The 16,545-nt window shown below is 41.3% G+C and overlaps 2 protein-coding genes across 5 annotated transcripts in view; one reads left to right on the forward strand and one right to left on the reverse strand.

The window, feature by feature from the left end:
* Nucleotides 1-16,545, forward strand: part of ANKRD45 (ankyrin repeat domain 45) — an 85,146-nt gene that overhangs the window by 35,585 nt on the left and 33,016 nt on the right. For all 4 annotated transcript variants that reach the window (XM_062193011.1, XM_062193009.1, XM_062193010.1 and 1 more), the window contains one exon: nt 7,318-7,485. In XM_062193011.1, the coding sequence (XP_062048995.1) occupies nt 7,318-7,485 (168 nt within the window). The remainder of the gene's footprint in view (nt 1-7,317; nt 7,486-16,545) is intronic.
* TEX50 (testis expressed 50) lies at nt 11,680-13,447 on the reverse strand. Its single transcript, XM_062193048.1, has 2 exons — nt 13,124-13,447; nt 11,680-11,889 (listed from the first exon to the last, which is right to left on the reverse strand). Exons 1-2 carry the CDS (start codon nt 13,445-13,447, stop codon nt 11,680-11,682), a joined length of 534 nt encoding a protein of 177 aa, XP_062049032.1.

Below are 16,545 nucleotides of genomic sequence, written 5' to 3' on the forward strand. Positions count from 1 at the left end.
AGAACTGAGATGATATGAAAATTGGAATCAGAAGAGGAGCTGGAACTTGGACTCAAGTTTTCCAGTATGAGATGCAGACATCCTAAGGGGTATCTTAACACCAGGTGAAATGCCCATCCCATAAATTTATCTTTTAATCTCATTTTCTCACTAACTTTGTGAAGTACCCTCAGACATGGATATTGTATTTAGTTGCTAAGTCTGTGATAATTTTTTTTAGTAGCAAGGAAAACTAATACGGAAATCTCCTCAGTTAAATCTTCTAATGCCATTTGTTTCCTATGTAACTTCCTTTTAGAGAAGAAAATGAATTAAGCGGTATTCTGAGCATTACATAAAATAACTGAGTATTCCACGAAGATGACTTTACAGTGGAAAGTAAGCATAAATTGGTCAATTTAATTAGTCAATTTGGCATTTACTTTTTATTTATTTTTTATTTATTTTTATTTATTTATTTTTTTGAGAGGCAGAGTGGATAGTGAGAGAGAGAGAGAGAGACAGAGAGAAAAGTCTTCCTTTTTGCCATTGGTTCACCCTCCAATGGCTGCTGTGGCCAGTGCATCTCGCTGATCTGAAGCCAGGAGCCAGGTGCTTCTCCTGGTCTCCCATGCCGGTGCAGGGCCCAAGCACTTGGGCCATCCTCCACTGCCTTCCCGGGCCATAGCAGAGAGCTGGCCTGGAAGAGGTGCAACCGGGATAGAATCTGGCGCCCCAACCGGGACTAGAACCCGGTGTGCCAGCGCCACAAGGCAGAGGATTAGCCTGTTAAGCCACGGCGCTGGCCAAGGCATTTACTTTTTAAAAATATTTATTTACTTATTTGAAAGAGAGAGAGAGAGAGAGAGAGAGACAAAGGGAGACTGGGAGATCTTCCATCTCTGGTTCACTCCTCAGATGACCACAGTGCCCAAGGCTGGGCCAAGGCAAAGCCAGGATCTAGTAGCTTCACCCAGATCTCCCATGTGGGTGGCAGGGTAGGGTCCCAAGCACTTGGGCCATCTTCTGCTGCTTTTTTTGTGCACATTAGCAGGGAGCTGGATCAGCAGCAGAGCAGCCAGGACTTGCATCTGCACTTTGATGCGGGATGCAAGCATAGTAAGTAGTGGCTTCACCAACTCTGCCACAATGCTGGCCCCCAAATCAGGTTCTTAAATGAGCAAAATCGAGAACTGTAATCTCTCTTATGACTTTCATTAAAGTGGAGATTGGTACTTTGAGAGATACAAGGTGAAAAGGCTTTGACATTTCCCGATTTTACGAACAATACCAATCTTATTTGCATAATTATCTCCTGGTACTTAAAGAACTGTGGGAGAATTATGTGACTCTGGTGTCTGAAGCCTTTTGACTCTTGACTTTGTGCAGAGATTCTTAATTTTGTCAGGCATTGGAAACTCTGGAAAACAAGAATGAATACCTTATACTTTGTGGAACATGTGAAATATTTTAACATACAAATAGATAATAAAAATTTGATAATTAAAGTTTTAATGCTAGAAAATGACTTTTTGGATAAAAAATAAAATCAAAACAGTGATCATATTACCATAAACTTAACTTGAATTACATTTAAATTAAACTTAAATTAAGCTAATTAAATATAGCTGAGCTGGACACACTAAGGGGGGAGTTGAGAAGCATGGTTATTTCTGAACTTTTATGTTTATCATAGATATATTTTGATATCTATTTATTTTAAAGAGTTACAGAGAGAAAGAGAGAAACAGAGAGAGAAAGAAATCTTCCACCCACCGATTTATTCTCCAGATGGCCACAGTGGCCAGGGCTGGGCCAAGCCAAGGCCAGGAGCAAGTAGCTTCATTGGTCTCCCATTTGGGTTCAGGGACCCAAACACTTGGGTCATCTGCTGCTTTTCTCAGGCCATCAGCAGGGAGCTGGATGGGAAGTAGAGCAACCGGTACACAAACCGTTGCCCTGTATTGGATGCCGGTGTTGCAGGTGATGGCTTTACCCACTACAACACAATGCTGCTCCTATCATATATTTAATTTTTAGGTTGTTTACTTAAAATTTTAAGAAAAAAATCATGAAAAATATTATGAGAAGAAATATAAATTGAGAAAATTTTGTATAATAATAATTTTCATTAATGAAGGAAAGATTGCTTTTATTTAGGGATAGTAATGAAACACTTTCAGCTTATATTTATTTTATAAATTTCTGTTCCTGGATGCTCTTTGAAATCAGCTTTTTAAAATGTTTTTCTTGGGACCAGCACTGTGGTGCAGTAGGTTAATCCTCCGCATGCGGCTCCAGCATTCCAGATGGGCGCTGGTTTGAGTCCCGGCTGCTCCACTTCCGATCCAGCTCTTTGCTGTGGTCAGGGAAAGCAGTAGAAGATGGCGCAAGTGCTTGGGCCCCTGCATCCATGTGGGAGACCTGTAAGAAACTCTTGGCTCCTGGCTTTGGGTCAGGACAGCTCTGGCTGTTGCAGAGTGAACCAGCAGATGGAAGACCTTTCTCTCTGTCTCTCCCTCTTATTGTCTGTAACTCTACCTCTCAAATAAATAAATAAAAATTTAAAAAATTTTTTTTCTTCTCTTGGAAAGGTTTGCTTTTGTTTGATTTTTATATTTATATACTTTCAAATCTTAAGTGTATAAAATAATTTCACTAATTGAAAAAAGAATCCTGAGCCCAATTTTATAAAAGTACTAATAAGTAAACATAAGGGTGTACTGAAATTATGTTTATTCCACGACTGTAATTATGGCATATGCCAGGTGATGGAGGCATGAGATAACATGATTTGGGGAATTCAGAGTCTGATACTGCTGGTGGCGGGCAGGTTATGAGATATGCCCTAGATAGGCGAGTATTTTGCTCTACAGACTATTGCTTGTTCCCGACTGTCATCTCAGTTCTTGGATTTGACCTTACCTTTGGCACACTTAGGAATTAATAGCAACCTTGCCAAAAGTACTGTCCGTACTTCGGTTTCCTCATGCATTCATGTAGCTGAGAACTGTGCTCGTGTCACCACCATAGAATCATCACGAGGTTTAAATGTGCTGTGCAGCACACAGCAAGGCCCACACAGGAGGGGTGCATGTGGCCTCTTCTTTGACCTTTTGGCTTCCTACAAACTACTTGCTCGGTTGACTGATTCCGTCTTACACAAGGAGATTTCCCCCCCTTGGCGTCAACCTCAACCCTTCCCAGTTCCACTTCTGGCCCCTTTCTTCCTGCTAGGTTTCCAACATGTAGCCCTCTGCATCCGCGTCATGGGATCTAATGTTCATTTGCCAACATTATGGGAGAACTTCAGGAAAATCCTCTCGTCTGGATGCTTGCTCTTTCTCTCTTTAAAAGGTTCCCTACTTGGCCGGCGCCGTGGCTTAACGGGCTAATCCTCCGCCTTGCGGCGCCGGCACACCGGGTTCTAGTTCTGGTTGGGGCGCCGGATTCTATCCCAGTTGCCCCTCTTCCAGGCCAGCTCTCTGCTATGGCCCGGGAAGGCAGTGGAGGATGGCCCAAGTCCTTGGGCCCTGCACCGGCATGGGAGACCAGGAGAAGCACCTGGCTCCTGGCTTCGGATCAGCGAGATGCGCTGGCCGCAGCGGCCATCGGAGGGTGAACCAACGGCAAAAAGGAAGACCTTTCTCTCTGTCTCTCTCTCTCTCACTATCCACTCTGCCTGTCAAAAAAAAAAAAAAAAAAAAAAAGGTTCCCTACTGTCTTAGTCCATTTGTGTTGCTATGACAGAATACCACAGACTAAGTAGTATCTAAAACAACAGAAATTTATTTCTCACCATTTTTAAAAGGTTTTAAAAAAGATTTTAAAAGGTTTATTTATTTAAAAGGCAGAGTAACAGAGAGATAAAAAGAGAGAGAGACATATCTTGCATCTGCTGGTTCACTACCAACAGCTGGGGCTGGACCAAGCAGAAGGCAGGAGCTGGGAACTCTATCCAGGTCTTTCATATAGGTGGCAGGAACTCAATACTTGAGCCCATCTGTTGTTTCCTAGAAGGATTAGCAGGGAGCTGGATCAGAAGCAGAGTAACCCGGACTCAAACCAGAACTCTGGTACAGGATGTGGGTGTCTCAAGAGTGGTTTAATCCATTGTGCCACAACCCCTGCCCCTGGATGCTTTTTAAAATAAACTTTTAAAAATGCTTTCCTTCTCTTGAAACATGATGAGGTTAATGTACTATAAAGATCCTTGTATTCTTTCTAGAAAATGACTATTGGCAACGAGGGTAAAAAAAAAAAACATGTAAAAGTTGCAAATCCCTTGTTAAAAACCTCTCTTTTATTTAGAAATCATATTTTCTTGATGCTTGGTTGTTTATAATAAAAAATAGAAAACACACCTCTCCCTTTCACTGTCTCAAGTGAGTCTAAGAGCTTTGTGATTAGATGTTATATCTGCCCTATTTGAAAGGCAGAGTGACAGAGGGAGAGGGAGACAGAGGAAGACCTTCCCACCTGTTGGTTCATTCCCTAGATGGCCACAATGGCTGGGGCTGGACCAAGCTGAAGCCAGGAGCCAGGAGCTTCTTCCAGGTCTCCCATGTGGATGCAGAGGTCCAAGGGCTTGGGCTATCTTCTGCTGCTGTCCCAGGTACATTAATTAGCAGGGACCTGGATCAGAAGTGGAATGGCAGGACACGAACCATTGCCCATATGGGATGCTGTTATCTCAGGTTGCAGCTCAACCTGCTATACCACAACACTGGCCTCTATTATTGACTCTTTTTTAAAAAGATTTTATTTAATTTATTTGAGAGTTAGAGTTGCAGACAGTGAGAGGGAGAGACCGAGAGAAAGGTCTTCTGTGCGTTGATTCACTCTCCAAATGGCAACAACGGCTGGAGCTGCACTGATCTGAAGCCAGGAGCCAGGAGCCAGGAGCCAGGAGCCAGGAGCTTCTTCCTGGTCTCCCAAGTGGGTGCAGGGCCCCAAAGACTTGAGTCATCTTCTACTGCTTTTCCAGGCTATAGCAGAGAGCTGGACTGGAAGTGGAGCAGCCGGGACTAGAACCAGCGCCCATATAGCATGCTGGCGCTGCAGGCGGAGGATTAACCTACTGTGCCACAGTGCCGGCCCTATTATTGACTTTTAATTTCATCCTTTGGGAGGTCTTTGAGTCATGGGGGCTTGCCCTCACAGATGGATTAATGCTGCTATAAAAAGGGTTTGTGGGAGTGAGTTCATTCTCTCTTGCTACCTTCACACATGTGAGGACATAACAAGAAGGCCCACACCAAATGTTGGTGCTTGGTCTTGAACTTCTTCGATCTCAGAATGATGAGAGAGAAATTTCTGTTTTTTAGATTTACTCAGTCTGTGGTTTTCTGTCATAGCAACACAAATGGACTAAGACAGTAGGGAATCAAAGCATAATTAAGTACCCAGATCGATCTCTAGCTCTTAGTGTTTTTCAGTATTTTGCTTATTATGATACTTCAAAAAGTTAAGTTGGGTCAAAAGGGAAGGCAATTCCAGTTTTACTTGATCTTGAAGAAGTTCATTCCATCTTCCTTTAGAGTCCTTTTTGACCCTTTTTTATCCCTTCTGGTTATGATAATCAACAGTTTGGTCTAAGTTTGGCCCAGGAATGTGAGAATGTAGCAGGTAGGCAGCTAAGAAGTTTCTGGAGGGAAGCAGAATCACTGTTCTCTCTTCTTTCCCTACTCTAATTGGAGAGAAACATTTGGGTGCTATTTCCTGCCCCTCATAAACCTGTCTGGCAACAGACCTGGGTTTGAATCTTGCCGTGACCACTTACTACCAGTGTGGCCGTGTGAAAGACATTGCTCTGTGACCTTTTTCTGTGTACACTTTAATGAGGTTCATAATACCCACCTCATGGAGTTATTGGAAGGCCTAAGTGAAGTACACATAACGAACCTAGAACTCCATCGATTCAGCCCATGTTGGTTCATGTCCTTGTTCAACTCTTCCTGTAGTATATAGTATAAGGGCCGTTCCAAACATTCGTGGAATATGTTTTCTCTTATATGTGGAAGTTTATATATATATATGTATTTATATAAAGACAAAGAGGAGCAGAGAGAGTATAAGAAGTATGTAGATACCATATTTTGGTGTATAGATAGTTGTAAGTATTGTCTTCACTGAGTTATACCATCTACATAATAATATACCCTTCTTACTATGTGATCATTGTCATGAATCTGTTAAAAGATTTTAATATTTAAAAATAATATTTATAATATCTTTAATAATATTATTTTAAAATAATATTTAAAATACTATTTTTAAAAAATAGTATAGGGGCCAATGTTGTGGCTTAGTGGATTAAGCCCAGATGGCCATAATTTTTGATGATTGATTGATTGATTTCAAAGACAGAGTTATAGAGGAAGAGACACAGAGAGAGATCTTCTATCCTCTGGTTTACTCCCCAGATGACTGCAATGGCCAGGGATGGGCCAGGCCGAAGCCAGGAGCCAGGAGCTTCTTCGGGGTCCCCCACATGGGTACAGGATCCCAAGTACTTGGGTCATCGTCTGCTGCTTTCCCAGGCCATTGCTAGTGAATGGGATTGAAAGTGGAGCAGTTGTGACACAAACCTGGCACGCATGTAGGATGCTGGCAATGCAGGTGGCAGCTTTACCCACTAGGTCACCATGCTGGCCCTGTAATTCAGTTTTAAAAAGTTTTTGGGAAATAGAATAAGTTTATTTTTATGTAAAAAAAATTTGAAATCCAAACTTAACGAGAGGTCTTCAAAAAGCTCAAGGAAAATGCATACAATGGAAAAGCTGTGAACCGTTGGAAACACTTTGGTAAGATGAGGATGATAGTTGTGCCACACTGTGGTTTTTATAAAACTAAAGAGGTTTACTATAAGTAAATTATATCCAATTGTCCCTGGCCCATAGTAATTATTTAATATGTGATCACCATTACTGCATAAAATAATGTGTGGGTGCTTCTTAGCTTATGATAGAATCATGACCTGATGAACCCATCATGAATGAAAGTATTGTAAGTGGAAAAAATTTACTTAACATACCCAACCTACTGAGCTCAGAGCTTAGCAGTGTGGTATGCTGTAGTGTACTGATTGCTCACCCTCATGACAGTATGACGTACTGAGAGCTGCAGCTCACTGCCACTGCCAGCATTGACAAGAGAGTAACATACGGCCTATTGCTAGACAAAGAAAAGACAAAATTCTATATTCAAAGTATGGTTTCTACTGAATGCATATGGATTTTACTCCATCAAGAAGCTAAAAAAATCTTAAGTCTAGCCATCATAAGTTGGGGACGGTGGTATTATGTTTTATTTGACCATCTTAATTCTAATTTTTAGGGTACACACTCTTGCACTGTGCTGCAGCCTGGGGCCGTTTGGAAACTTTGAAAGCCCTGGTGGAACTGGATGTCGATATAGAAGCTTTGAACTTCCGGGAAGAAAAAGCTCGCGATGTTGCAGCTCGGTATTCCCAGACTGAGTGTGTTGAATTCCTGGACTGGGCAGGTAAGGAAGCTTGCAAGGTGTCAGCAAACTGATTGATGTGGTGGATTTTTCTCCCATGGGTAATAGACTTTGTCTTAACAGAGTGAAGAGGTAATTGATATTTTCGCCTTCCATCGGGATGTTTTATTTGTAGCTACAATGACACTCACTATTGGCACTAACATGAAATCTGCCTTTCTTTTTTTATTTTGCTATTGGCCTAAAACATTTTAAAATGATTTTTTGAGACCTCCCCCATCTACAGGTTTACTTTTCAAATGCCCACAACAGCCAGGGCAGGGTAGGGCTGCAGCCAGGAGACAGGAACTCAGTCTCCCTCAACACCCAAGAACAGGGCCCAGGTTACCACGTTCACTGGGGAGACTGACACCCAGTGAAACCCTTATTCATCTCAGAGCCACACATCTATCCCTGTGAAATGCAGCAGACCAGTCCACTGTCACTCATAGACACAGCTGACAATGATTAAGACAAAAGAAATCACTCAGAGACTACACTCTTGGGCTCACCTAGAACCAAAGCCAAAGTAACAGGCCAAGTGATGTCCTGCATTCCAGCTAAACTGTAAACTCCTTTTTAGTAAAACCTACTCCATAAATAAGATGATCAGATGTCCCATAATGGCCACAAAAAATCAAATATTTAGGAATAAATTTAACAAAAGGAGTGAAAGATCTCTACAATGAAATTTATAAAATATTGATGAAAAAAATCAGCAAGGCCACCAAACAATGGAAAGATATTCCTTTCTCAAGGATTAGAAGAATCAATATCATTAAAATGTCTATACTATCTAAAGCAATCTACAGATTCAGTGCATTCCACATCAAAACATCAATGACATTTTTTACAGAATTAGAAAAGACAATCCTTTTTTTTTTTTTTTTTTTTGGACAGGCAGAGTGGACAGTGAGAGAGAGAAAGGTTTTCCTTTGCCGTTGGTTCACCTTCCAATGGCCACCGCGGCTGGCGCACTGCGCTGATCCGATGGCAGGAGCCAGGTGCTTCTCCTGGTCTCCCATGGGGTGCAGGGCCCAAGCACTTGGGCCATCCTCCACTGCACTCCCGGGCCACAGCAGAGAGCTGACCTGGAAGAGGGCAACCAGGACAGAATCCGGTGCCCCGACCGGGACTAGAACCCGGTGTGCCAGTGCCGCAAGGCGGAGGATTAGCCTAGTGAGCCACGGCACCGGCCGAGAAAAGACAATCTTAAAGTTCATATGGAGGCACAAAAGACCCAGAATAGCCGGAGATCCTGATAAAAAAACAAACAAAACAAACAAACAAACAAGTAAGCAGGAGACATCAAAATACCTGACTTCAAAGCATACTACAAAGCTTTAATAATTAAAACAGCAGGATTCTGGCATAAAAACCTACACATAGGTCAGTGGAACAGAACAAAGAGCCCAGAAATTAATTCATGTATATACAGTCAACTGATTTATTTATTTATTTTAAATATTTACTTATTTGGAAGAGCTATGGATAGAGAGGGTGATCTTCCATCTACCGGTTCACTCCTCAGATGGCTGCTATGGCCAGCTGAGTCAGGCTGAAGCCAGGAGCCAGGAGCTTCTTCCAGGTTTCCTGCATGGGTGGCAGAGGCCCAAACACTTAGGCCACCATCTGCTACTTTTCCCAGACCATGAACAGAGAGCTGGATTGGAAGTGGAGCAGCTGGGACATGAACTAGCACCCATATTGGATGCTGGTGTCGCAGATGGTAGCTTTACCTGCTAGGCCACAGCACCAGCCCCAGTCAACTGATTTTCAACAGAAATGTTCACACCATACATTGGAGTGATTATAATCTCTTCAACAGATGATTCTGAGAAAACTAGATGTATATATGTATCCATAACTCTCACTATATACAAAAATCAACTCAAGATGACTCAGAGACGTAGATTCAAGACCTAAAACTATGAAGAAAATGTAGGGGACATACTCCAAGACATTGGTGTTGGGGATGACTTCTTAAGATAAGACTCCCAAAGCACAGGCAACAAAAGCAAAACCAAACAAATGAGACACAGCAGAGAAAGTGATCAACAGAATGAGGAGACATCCAACAGAATGGGAAAAAAGTATTTGCGAGCTACCCATCGACAAAGGGTTAATATCTGGAGTATATCAGCAACTTAAAAAACTCAACAGCAAAAACTAACCAATCCAGATAAGAAATGAACAAAGGATGTCAATGGCCAACAAATATTTGAAAAAATGCTCAACATCACTACTGTCAGGGAAATGCTAATCAAAACTACAAAGAGATAGCACCTCACCCCTGTCAGAATGGGTGAAATCCAACAGACAAGAGTAACAAATGCTGGCGAGGATGTGGACAAAGGAGAACATTTATACACGGTTGGTGGGAATGTGAATTAGTGCAGCCACTGTGAAAAATAGTGTGGCGTTTCTTAGAAAACTAGGAATAGACTTGACATATAAACCAGCAATCCAGTATATACCCAAAAGATTGAACATGTTGTATCAAAGAGATACCTGCATCATCATGTTTATAGCAGCTCTGTTCAGTGTCCATTATCAGATGAATGGATGAAGAAAATGTGGTATAGTTACACAATGGAATATTATTCAGCTATAACAAAGAATGAAATTCTATCATTTGCACAAAATGTATGCAGCTGGAGAGCATGATCTTGAATGAAATAAGCCAGACACAGAAAGGCAAATACTACATGTTCTCCCATATATGTGGGAGTTAAAATTTTAAAACAGTTTAAAAAAAGAAAGAAATGCCTGTATCAGTATTGCAGCAAATATAGTTTTGTCAGTCTTTGTTTTATGCTTTTGTCAACCCAGTGGTTCAGGATGTTATGTTACTATGTTAAAAATGATCTGTGATTACTTTAACATTTACTGTATATGGGTGAGATGGTCATCTTTCCTTTCAATTATTGTTTATAGCTCTTGGCTATATTTTCACTAAACTAGAGTCTTGTTGACTTTTAGTTATTGAAGTTTTTATTTGATGGAGCATTAAACCCTTGACTCTAATGTAAAATAAAAATATGTTGTCTCAAATCTTAAAGAAAGAAGGGGGGGAAGAGAGTGGGAGGGAGAAAAGTAGGGAGGAAATATAATTATATTCTTGAAATGTATCTATGAACTATATTGAATCTAATAAGCTAAAATTAACACAATGGAAATTTTTGTACTAACTTCATACTCCTTTGCTAATTTTTCTTTGGAAAATGCAGTAACCATTCTTCTTAAAATTGAAGTGCCTTGGCCGGCACTGTGGCTCAACAGGCTAATCCTGCGCCTTGCGGCGTCGGCACACCGGGTTGTAGTCCCGGTTGGGGTGCCGGATTCTATCCCGGTTGCCCCTCTTCCAGGCCAGCTCTCTGCTGTGGCCCGGGAAGGCAGTGGAGGATGGCCCAAGTGCTTGGGCCCTGCACCCCATGGGAGACCAGGAGAAGCACCTGGCTCCTGGATTCGGTTCAGCGAGATGCGCCAGCTGCAGCATGCCAGCTGCAGCGGCCATTGGAGGGTGAACCAATGGCAAAAAGGAAGACCTTTCTCTCTCTCTCTCTCTCTCTCTCTCTCTCACTATCCACTCTGCCTGTCCAAAAAAAAAAAAAAAATTGAAGTGTCTTACCAACAGAAGTCTGAAATTTTAAAAATGTTGAATTGTAATTCTTCATTGACTATACTGAAAATAAGAAAATTTATACTTTTAAAAAATAATCTATTCCATAATATTTCCATGCTATTTTAGCCAATCTGAGATGGGAAACTAAAATTTTCCTGTGGCCATTAAATTTGCTCAGGAAAATAAGAAAAATCACGGATACTATTTAAATCAGAGATTTATTGAAACACTAAACTAAGCATCTGTTCTACAGATTGGTTAATGATTAGTGATCTAACACATTAAAAAGAGCAATGATTAGTAACTAAGATAGTAAAAAGAACAAAATACTTAAACATGTAGCAGTGATAGTACACAATCTTTCCCCCAGGACTTTAGTTTAAATATGGAATCTTTTTTAGTTGAACGGACATAACATTTCAACTCAGTCTTCTTTGGAAAATATCAATAAAGATTGTGGCACAAAAATTACAAAGTCTCCAAAAAACATCTTCACGCTTTGATGCGTCCTCTCAGTAGATTTTTCTTGTAATCCCCACATCTGACTGAGCTATATTTGCATGTGTGTCTGTTTAGTATCCTATGGCTCCTCCTTCGCTCTTCTTCTTCTTTAATTTGCGGTACTTAACTTTCTTAGAGGGCGAGCGATGGGACACCTGGTTCAGGTACTTGGTCATCATTGATGTTGTAGCCACCAGTTTGCAGAGTATTTGGTCAATGTCATAAATGGATGGACTTTGTAGATCATTGCCGCTTTTTCCCAAGGGAACTTGTTCTTTCATCTAGCAGGAAGGAAACAAATAATAATGGATTTTATCTTACTGTAGCTAAAATTAAATTTGTATTCTGAATACATAGACTTAAGCTGAACTAAAACAGTTTACATTGATTACTTATACAAAAGGAAGGCTACTATGGAAGAAAAATTTAAGTGCAGAAGAAATACTCTTCTCTCTCTCTTTTTTTTTTTTTGACAGGCAGAGTGGACAGTGAGAGAGAGAGACAGAGAGAAAGGTCTTCCTTTTGCCGTTGGTTCACCCTCCAATGGCCGCCGCGGCTGGTGCGCACCGCGCTGATCCGATGGCAGGAGCCAGGTGCTTCTCCTGGTCTCCCATGGGGTGCAGGGCCCAAGCACTTGAGCCATCCTCCACTGCACTCCCTGGCCACAGCAGAGAGCTGGCCTGGAAGAGGGGCAACCGGGACAGGATCGGTGCCCCGACCGGGACTAGAACCCGGCATGCCAGCGCCGCTAGGCGGAGGATTAGCCTATTGAGCCGCGGTGCCAGCCAGAAATACTCTTCTGTATATATCCCACATAAAATTAGTTGATCATTATTAGTGAACTTTAATTAGTGCTTTCTATGGTTAGAGCAATCTACTGGGAGAAATTATTTGAATTTTGGCAAAATGTTTTCATTTCCTGAGCAATTCAAGGGCTAATACCATAAAACCATAGTCATTTATTAATACTTACTTGTTCTGAAGTTTTATGAGGTTTTTTGGTTTGTTTTTTTTCAAGATTGCCTCAAACTATGGCGCCATCTATTGGCAAACTGGCAAATCAGTTCAAGAGCTCCATTTCCCAAATAGTTATCCTAATGTTAGAAATTAGTTTACAGTCTGTTTAAACAATAGCTTTCATCTCTAGACTTGGAACGAATTTTTAAGAGATCTCTTCCAGTCCTTCATTTTGTAGATGAGGCAGTTGAGAAAGTTCAGATGACTTACCTAAGGACACAGACTGGTAGCTTCACTTCCTATATATTTACTCACTGTGGCTCACTACTTTTTTGGGTGTGTTTTGTAGCTGGATGATTTTAAGGATCTGCTAATTTAATATTTATTTGTCAAGCACTTAGTACTGGCAAGACACTCTATAGACACTCGGGATGAATGGGGAGAGGGAGAAGGCTACAAACAAGAACAAGAAATAGTCCCTTCCCGCAAAGAAACTGATAATCTTACGTTCTAAACACTGAGATTCTATAACTAGTTCAATTTGCATCAATAATTCACCTTTTTTTTGTGTTTCTTCCACTTCATCCACAAGTAGTGCGCAGATAAAACCGACAGGATTAAAAAGAGAGTTTGTGCCAAAATAGAAGTGACGTGTAAGCAACTCTGAAATATATCCATGTTAGCAAAGTTGCAGCATAGTTTGTTCAGCGGGAAAGGTAGACAGTGAGATGGAGAAGGCTTAACTTTCAGGTAATATACTTCTTCTGGAAAAATCTCCCATCCAACCTTTGTCCAGATAGTTCCATCGCAAATGCAGAAGCTCTCCCTAAAGAAGCAGATAAGCAACAAAGGAAAAATCAGGGCTGGTCTTTGATTACACATCTATCTTCATCAATTGGAAAAAAGATCTACAGCTAAAAAAATTGGTCAAAGAGCAGAAAAATGTCTGAGTATTAGGTAATATGGTTCATCAAAGTATTTCAGGTACTTTTGCCAGTCAGCAAAATATACCCAGTGAAATTTACATGGGTGACCCCTGTAACATAGTGACATCATAATGAACCACACTGGAACTAAAAGCTGTCTTTTAACCAATCACCTTAGGTTTTGTAGAGATACTTCTTGACAAAATAGTTTGAGTTACTTTTCTTAAAAGTGAAGACTACTAATATTTTGCTAGCTAATATTCAAATTGTATTCATACTAATAACATTTCATGGAAACAGTTTGCTCATATCTCTTCCAACGCTTCTTCTGGACTACGGCAGTTATACATTTATTTGAAAAGTAGCTGTACTATCTCACCCATCCTAGCATCTGCTTCTATTTTCTCATTATGGAATGTCCTTCCCTTCAAACAGTTCAACTAATATCAAGTGTCTATCCCATTCCACATATATGTTCATTTGGTGGTGTTGTGATACTGTCAGGTAGTAGCTGAGGGGTAGGAAGGTGGCTTGGTATATGATAAAAAGATGAGACACAGGATGGGTGTTTGTTGTAGAGGTTAAGATGCCACTTGGGCTACCTGTATCACTTATTAGAGTGCCTGGATTTGGGTACCAACTCTGCTTCTAGTTCCAGCTTCCTGCTAATGTGTACACTTGGGAATAGCCGTGATGTCTCAAGTACTAGGGTCCGCGCCGCCTATTTGGGAGAACTGGATTGAGTTCCTGGCTCCTGACTTTGGCCTGGCCCAACCCTGGCTATTACAGGTATTTAGGGAAGTGAACTAGCAGATAGGAGCTCTGTCTGCCTGTCTCTTTATATCTTTCAAATAAATAAATAAATAATTTAGGGAAAAAAAGATGGGGCACAGGTCTTGCCATTACAGAGTTTACAATTTATTTATTTATTATAAAGATTTATTTATTTAGCTGAAAGGTATAGTAGGGGCTGGCACTGTGGCATAATGAATAAAGCTGCTGCTTATAGTGCCAGCATCCCATAAGGGCGCCGGTTCGAGTCCTGGCTGCTCCACTTCTGATCCAGCTCTCTGCTATGGCCTGGGAAAGCAGTAGAAGATGGCCCAGGTCTTTGGGCCCCTGCACCCACATGGGAGACCCAGAAGAAGCCCTTGGCTCCTGTCTTCAGATTGGCACAGCTCCGGCTGTTGCGGCCATTTGGGGAGTAAACCAGTGGATGGAGGGCCTGTCTCTCTGCCTCTGCTTCTCTGTAACTCTGCCTTTCAAATAAATAAATGCCTAAAAACAAACAAACAAAAAAAGAAAGGTATAGTTACAGAGAGAGAGGGAGAGATCTTCCATTTGCTGGTTCACTTCCCAAGTGGCTGCAGCAGCCGGCGCTGGGCTGATCTGAAGCCAGGAGCCAGGAGGTTCTTCTGGGTCTTCCATGTGAGTGCAGGGCCCCAAGCACTTGGGGCATTTTCTGCTGCTTTCCCAGGCATATCATCAGGGAGCTGGGTTGGAAGTGGAGCAGCTGGGACTTGAACTGGCTCCCTTATGGGATGCCAGTACTGCAGGTGGCGGCTTTACCCTCTACACCACAGGGCCGGCCCTAGAGTTTACAATTTAGGGGTGGAAGCAAACACCAAGATACTAATAATTCGAAATTAGAGCAAAATGAGAACTAAGTAAAATTGTAAACATGTCATGGTTGACAGAACAGCAAATTTTACCTAGGATCATTGGGACGTTTTACAGAATATTTGAGTGAGTACTTAAAAACAAGTAGGATTTTGGTTGGTAGCCATACAGAAAGGCATCTCAGGTCAAAGAATTGTAATAAGCCAAAAATTATGTATAAACATTCAGACAAAAAATACTCATTCAGTGCCTACTATGTGCTACATATTGTTCTGGGAGCTGAGAAGGCATACACAGTGGAGCCCCAAACAGAGTCCTGCCTTTGTAGAGCTTACTCCTAGTAGGAGGACACAGGAAATCCTGGCGTCTCTCTAAATCTATGTGTGTCTCTCTGAGAAGAGCTATGCAGAAAAATAGGGAAAGCGGGTGGTAAATGGACATAAAGCAGATTTTCTAGAGGGATCTAGGAGAGGTGTCTTTGATAAGGTGATGTTTGAGCAGAGAGATCTGAAAAAAACTGAAGGAAGGAATCATGTTAATTGGGGGCAGAAGGAACAGGAAGTGAATAATGGAATAATAGATGAGCCTGGAAAGATAGTTTGTGGCTAGGTTGATTTTGGAGGCCTCTGTATTTTTTTCAGTAGAAAAAGCAAGTAATTTATAGAATTTTGAGAAGCAAGTGACATCATAAACTTACTGAGTTCTTTCCTGCCTGCCAGGCACCGTACCAAGGTCTTGGCGTGCATTGTACTATATTTTGCATTATGCCATATAACTGTACACCATATCCTACAGTATTTCATTCTCTCTACTGTAATGTAGGTTTTATCTTGTGCACTATAGTCCTCACAGCAATTCTATGAGGAGGTACTAAAATAGTTTCATTTTATAGATGAGCAAAGTGAGGTCAAAGTAGTTAAGCTATTATGCCAGCAGGAGAATGCTTGCAGTAATCTTCCTGCACCTACTCACTGAAACAGGTTAAGTGCTTTCAGTAAAAACAGTGTGCCTGATAGGCAAATGCAGTTTCCGACAAGTCTCTTTTCTAATTCACTTCTCCCCTTCACTCCATCCTGTATTGAAATTCTGGATTCACCAGATTCCAGACCACCCTACTAGTGCAGCCAAAACCCAAACCTTGGATTTCAATTTAAGACATTAATTCTGCTTGTGATGTGAGTGATGGGATTAAAAGTGTGAGAGTTCAGAGCAAGAAGACCAATTTAGCTGGAACATAATTATTAATTCTAACTCAGGTCTGGGTCTGTATTCAGTTACAGAAGGTGGTTTCATTATGTCCACTTTACAGATAGGGAAATGAGGCTTAAGGAGATTGTTAGATTGTTACAGATGACACAACTGAGCTTTAGAATGATTTCATCAAGTCTGTCCAGTGCTCCTGTTTGGATTGTCATGAGATTGTGTATAGCAACT

Source organism: Lepus europaeus, chromosome 5 (assembly GCF_033115175.1).
Source record: "Lepus europaeus isolate LE1 chromosome 5, mLepTim1.pri, whole genome shotgun sequence".
NCBI classification, from domain to species: domain Eukaryota; kingdom Metazoa; phylum Chordata; class Mammalia; order Lagomorpha; family Leporidae; genus Lepus; species Lepus europaeus.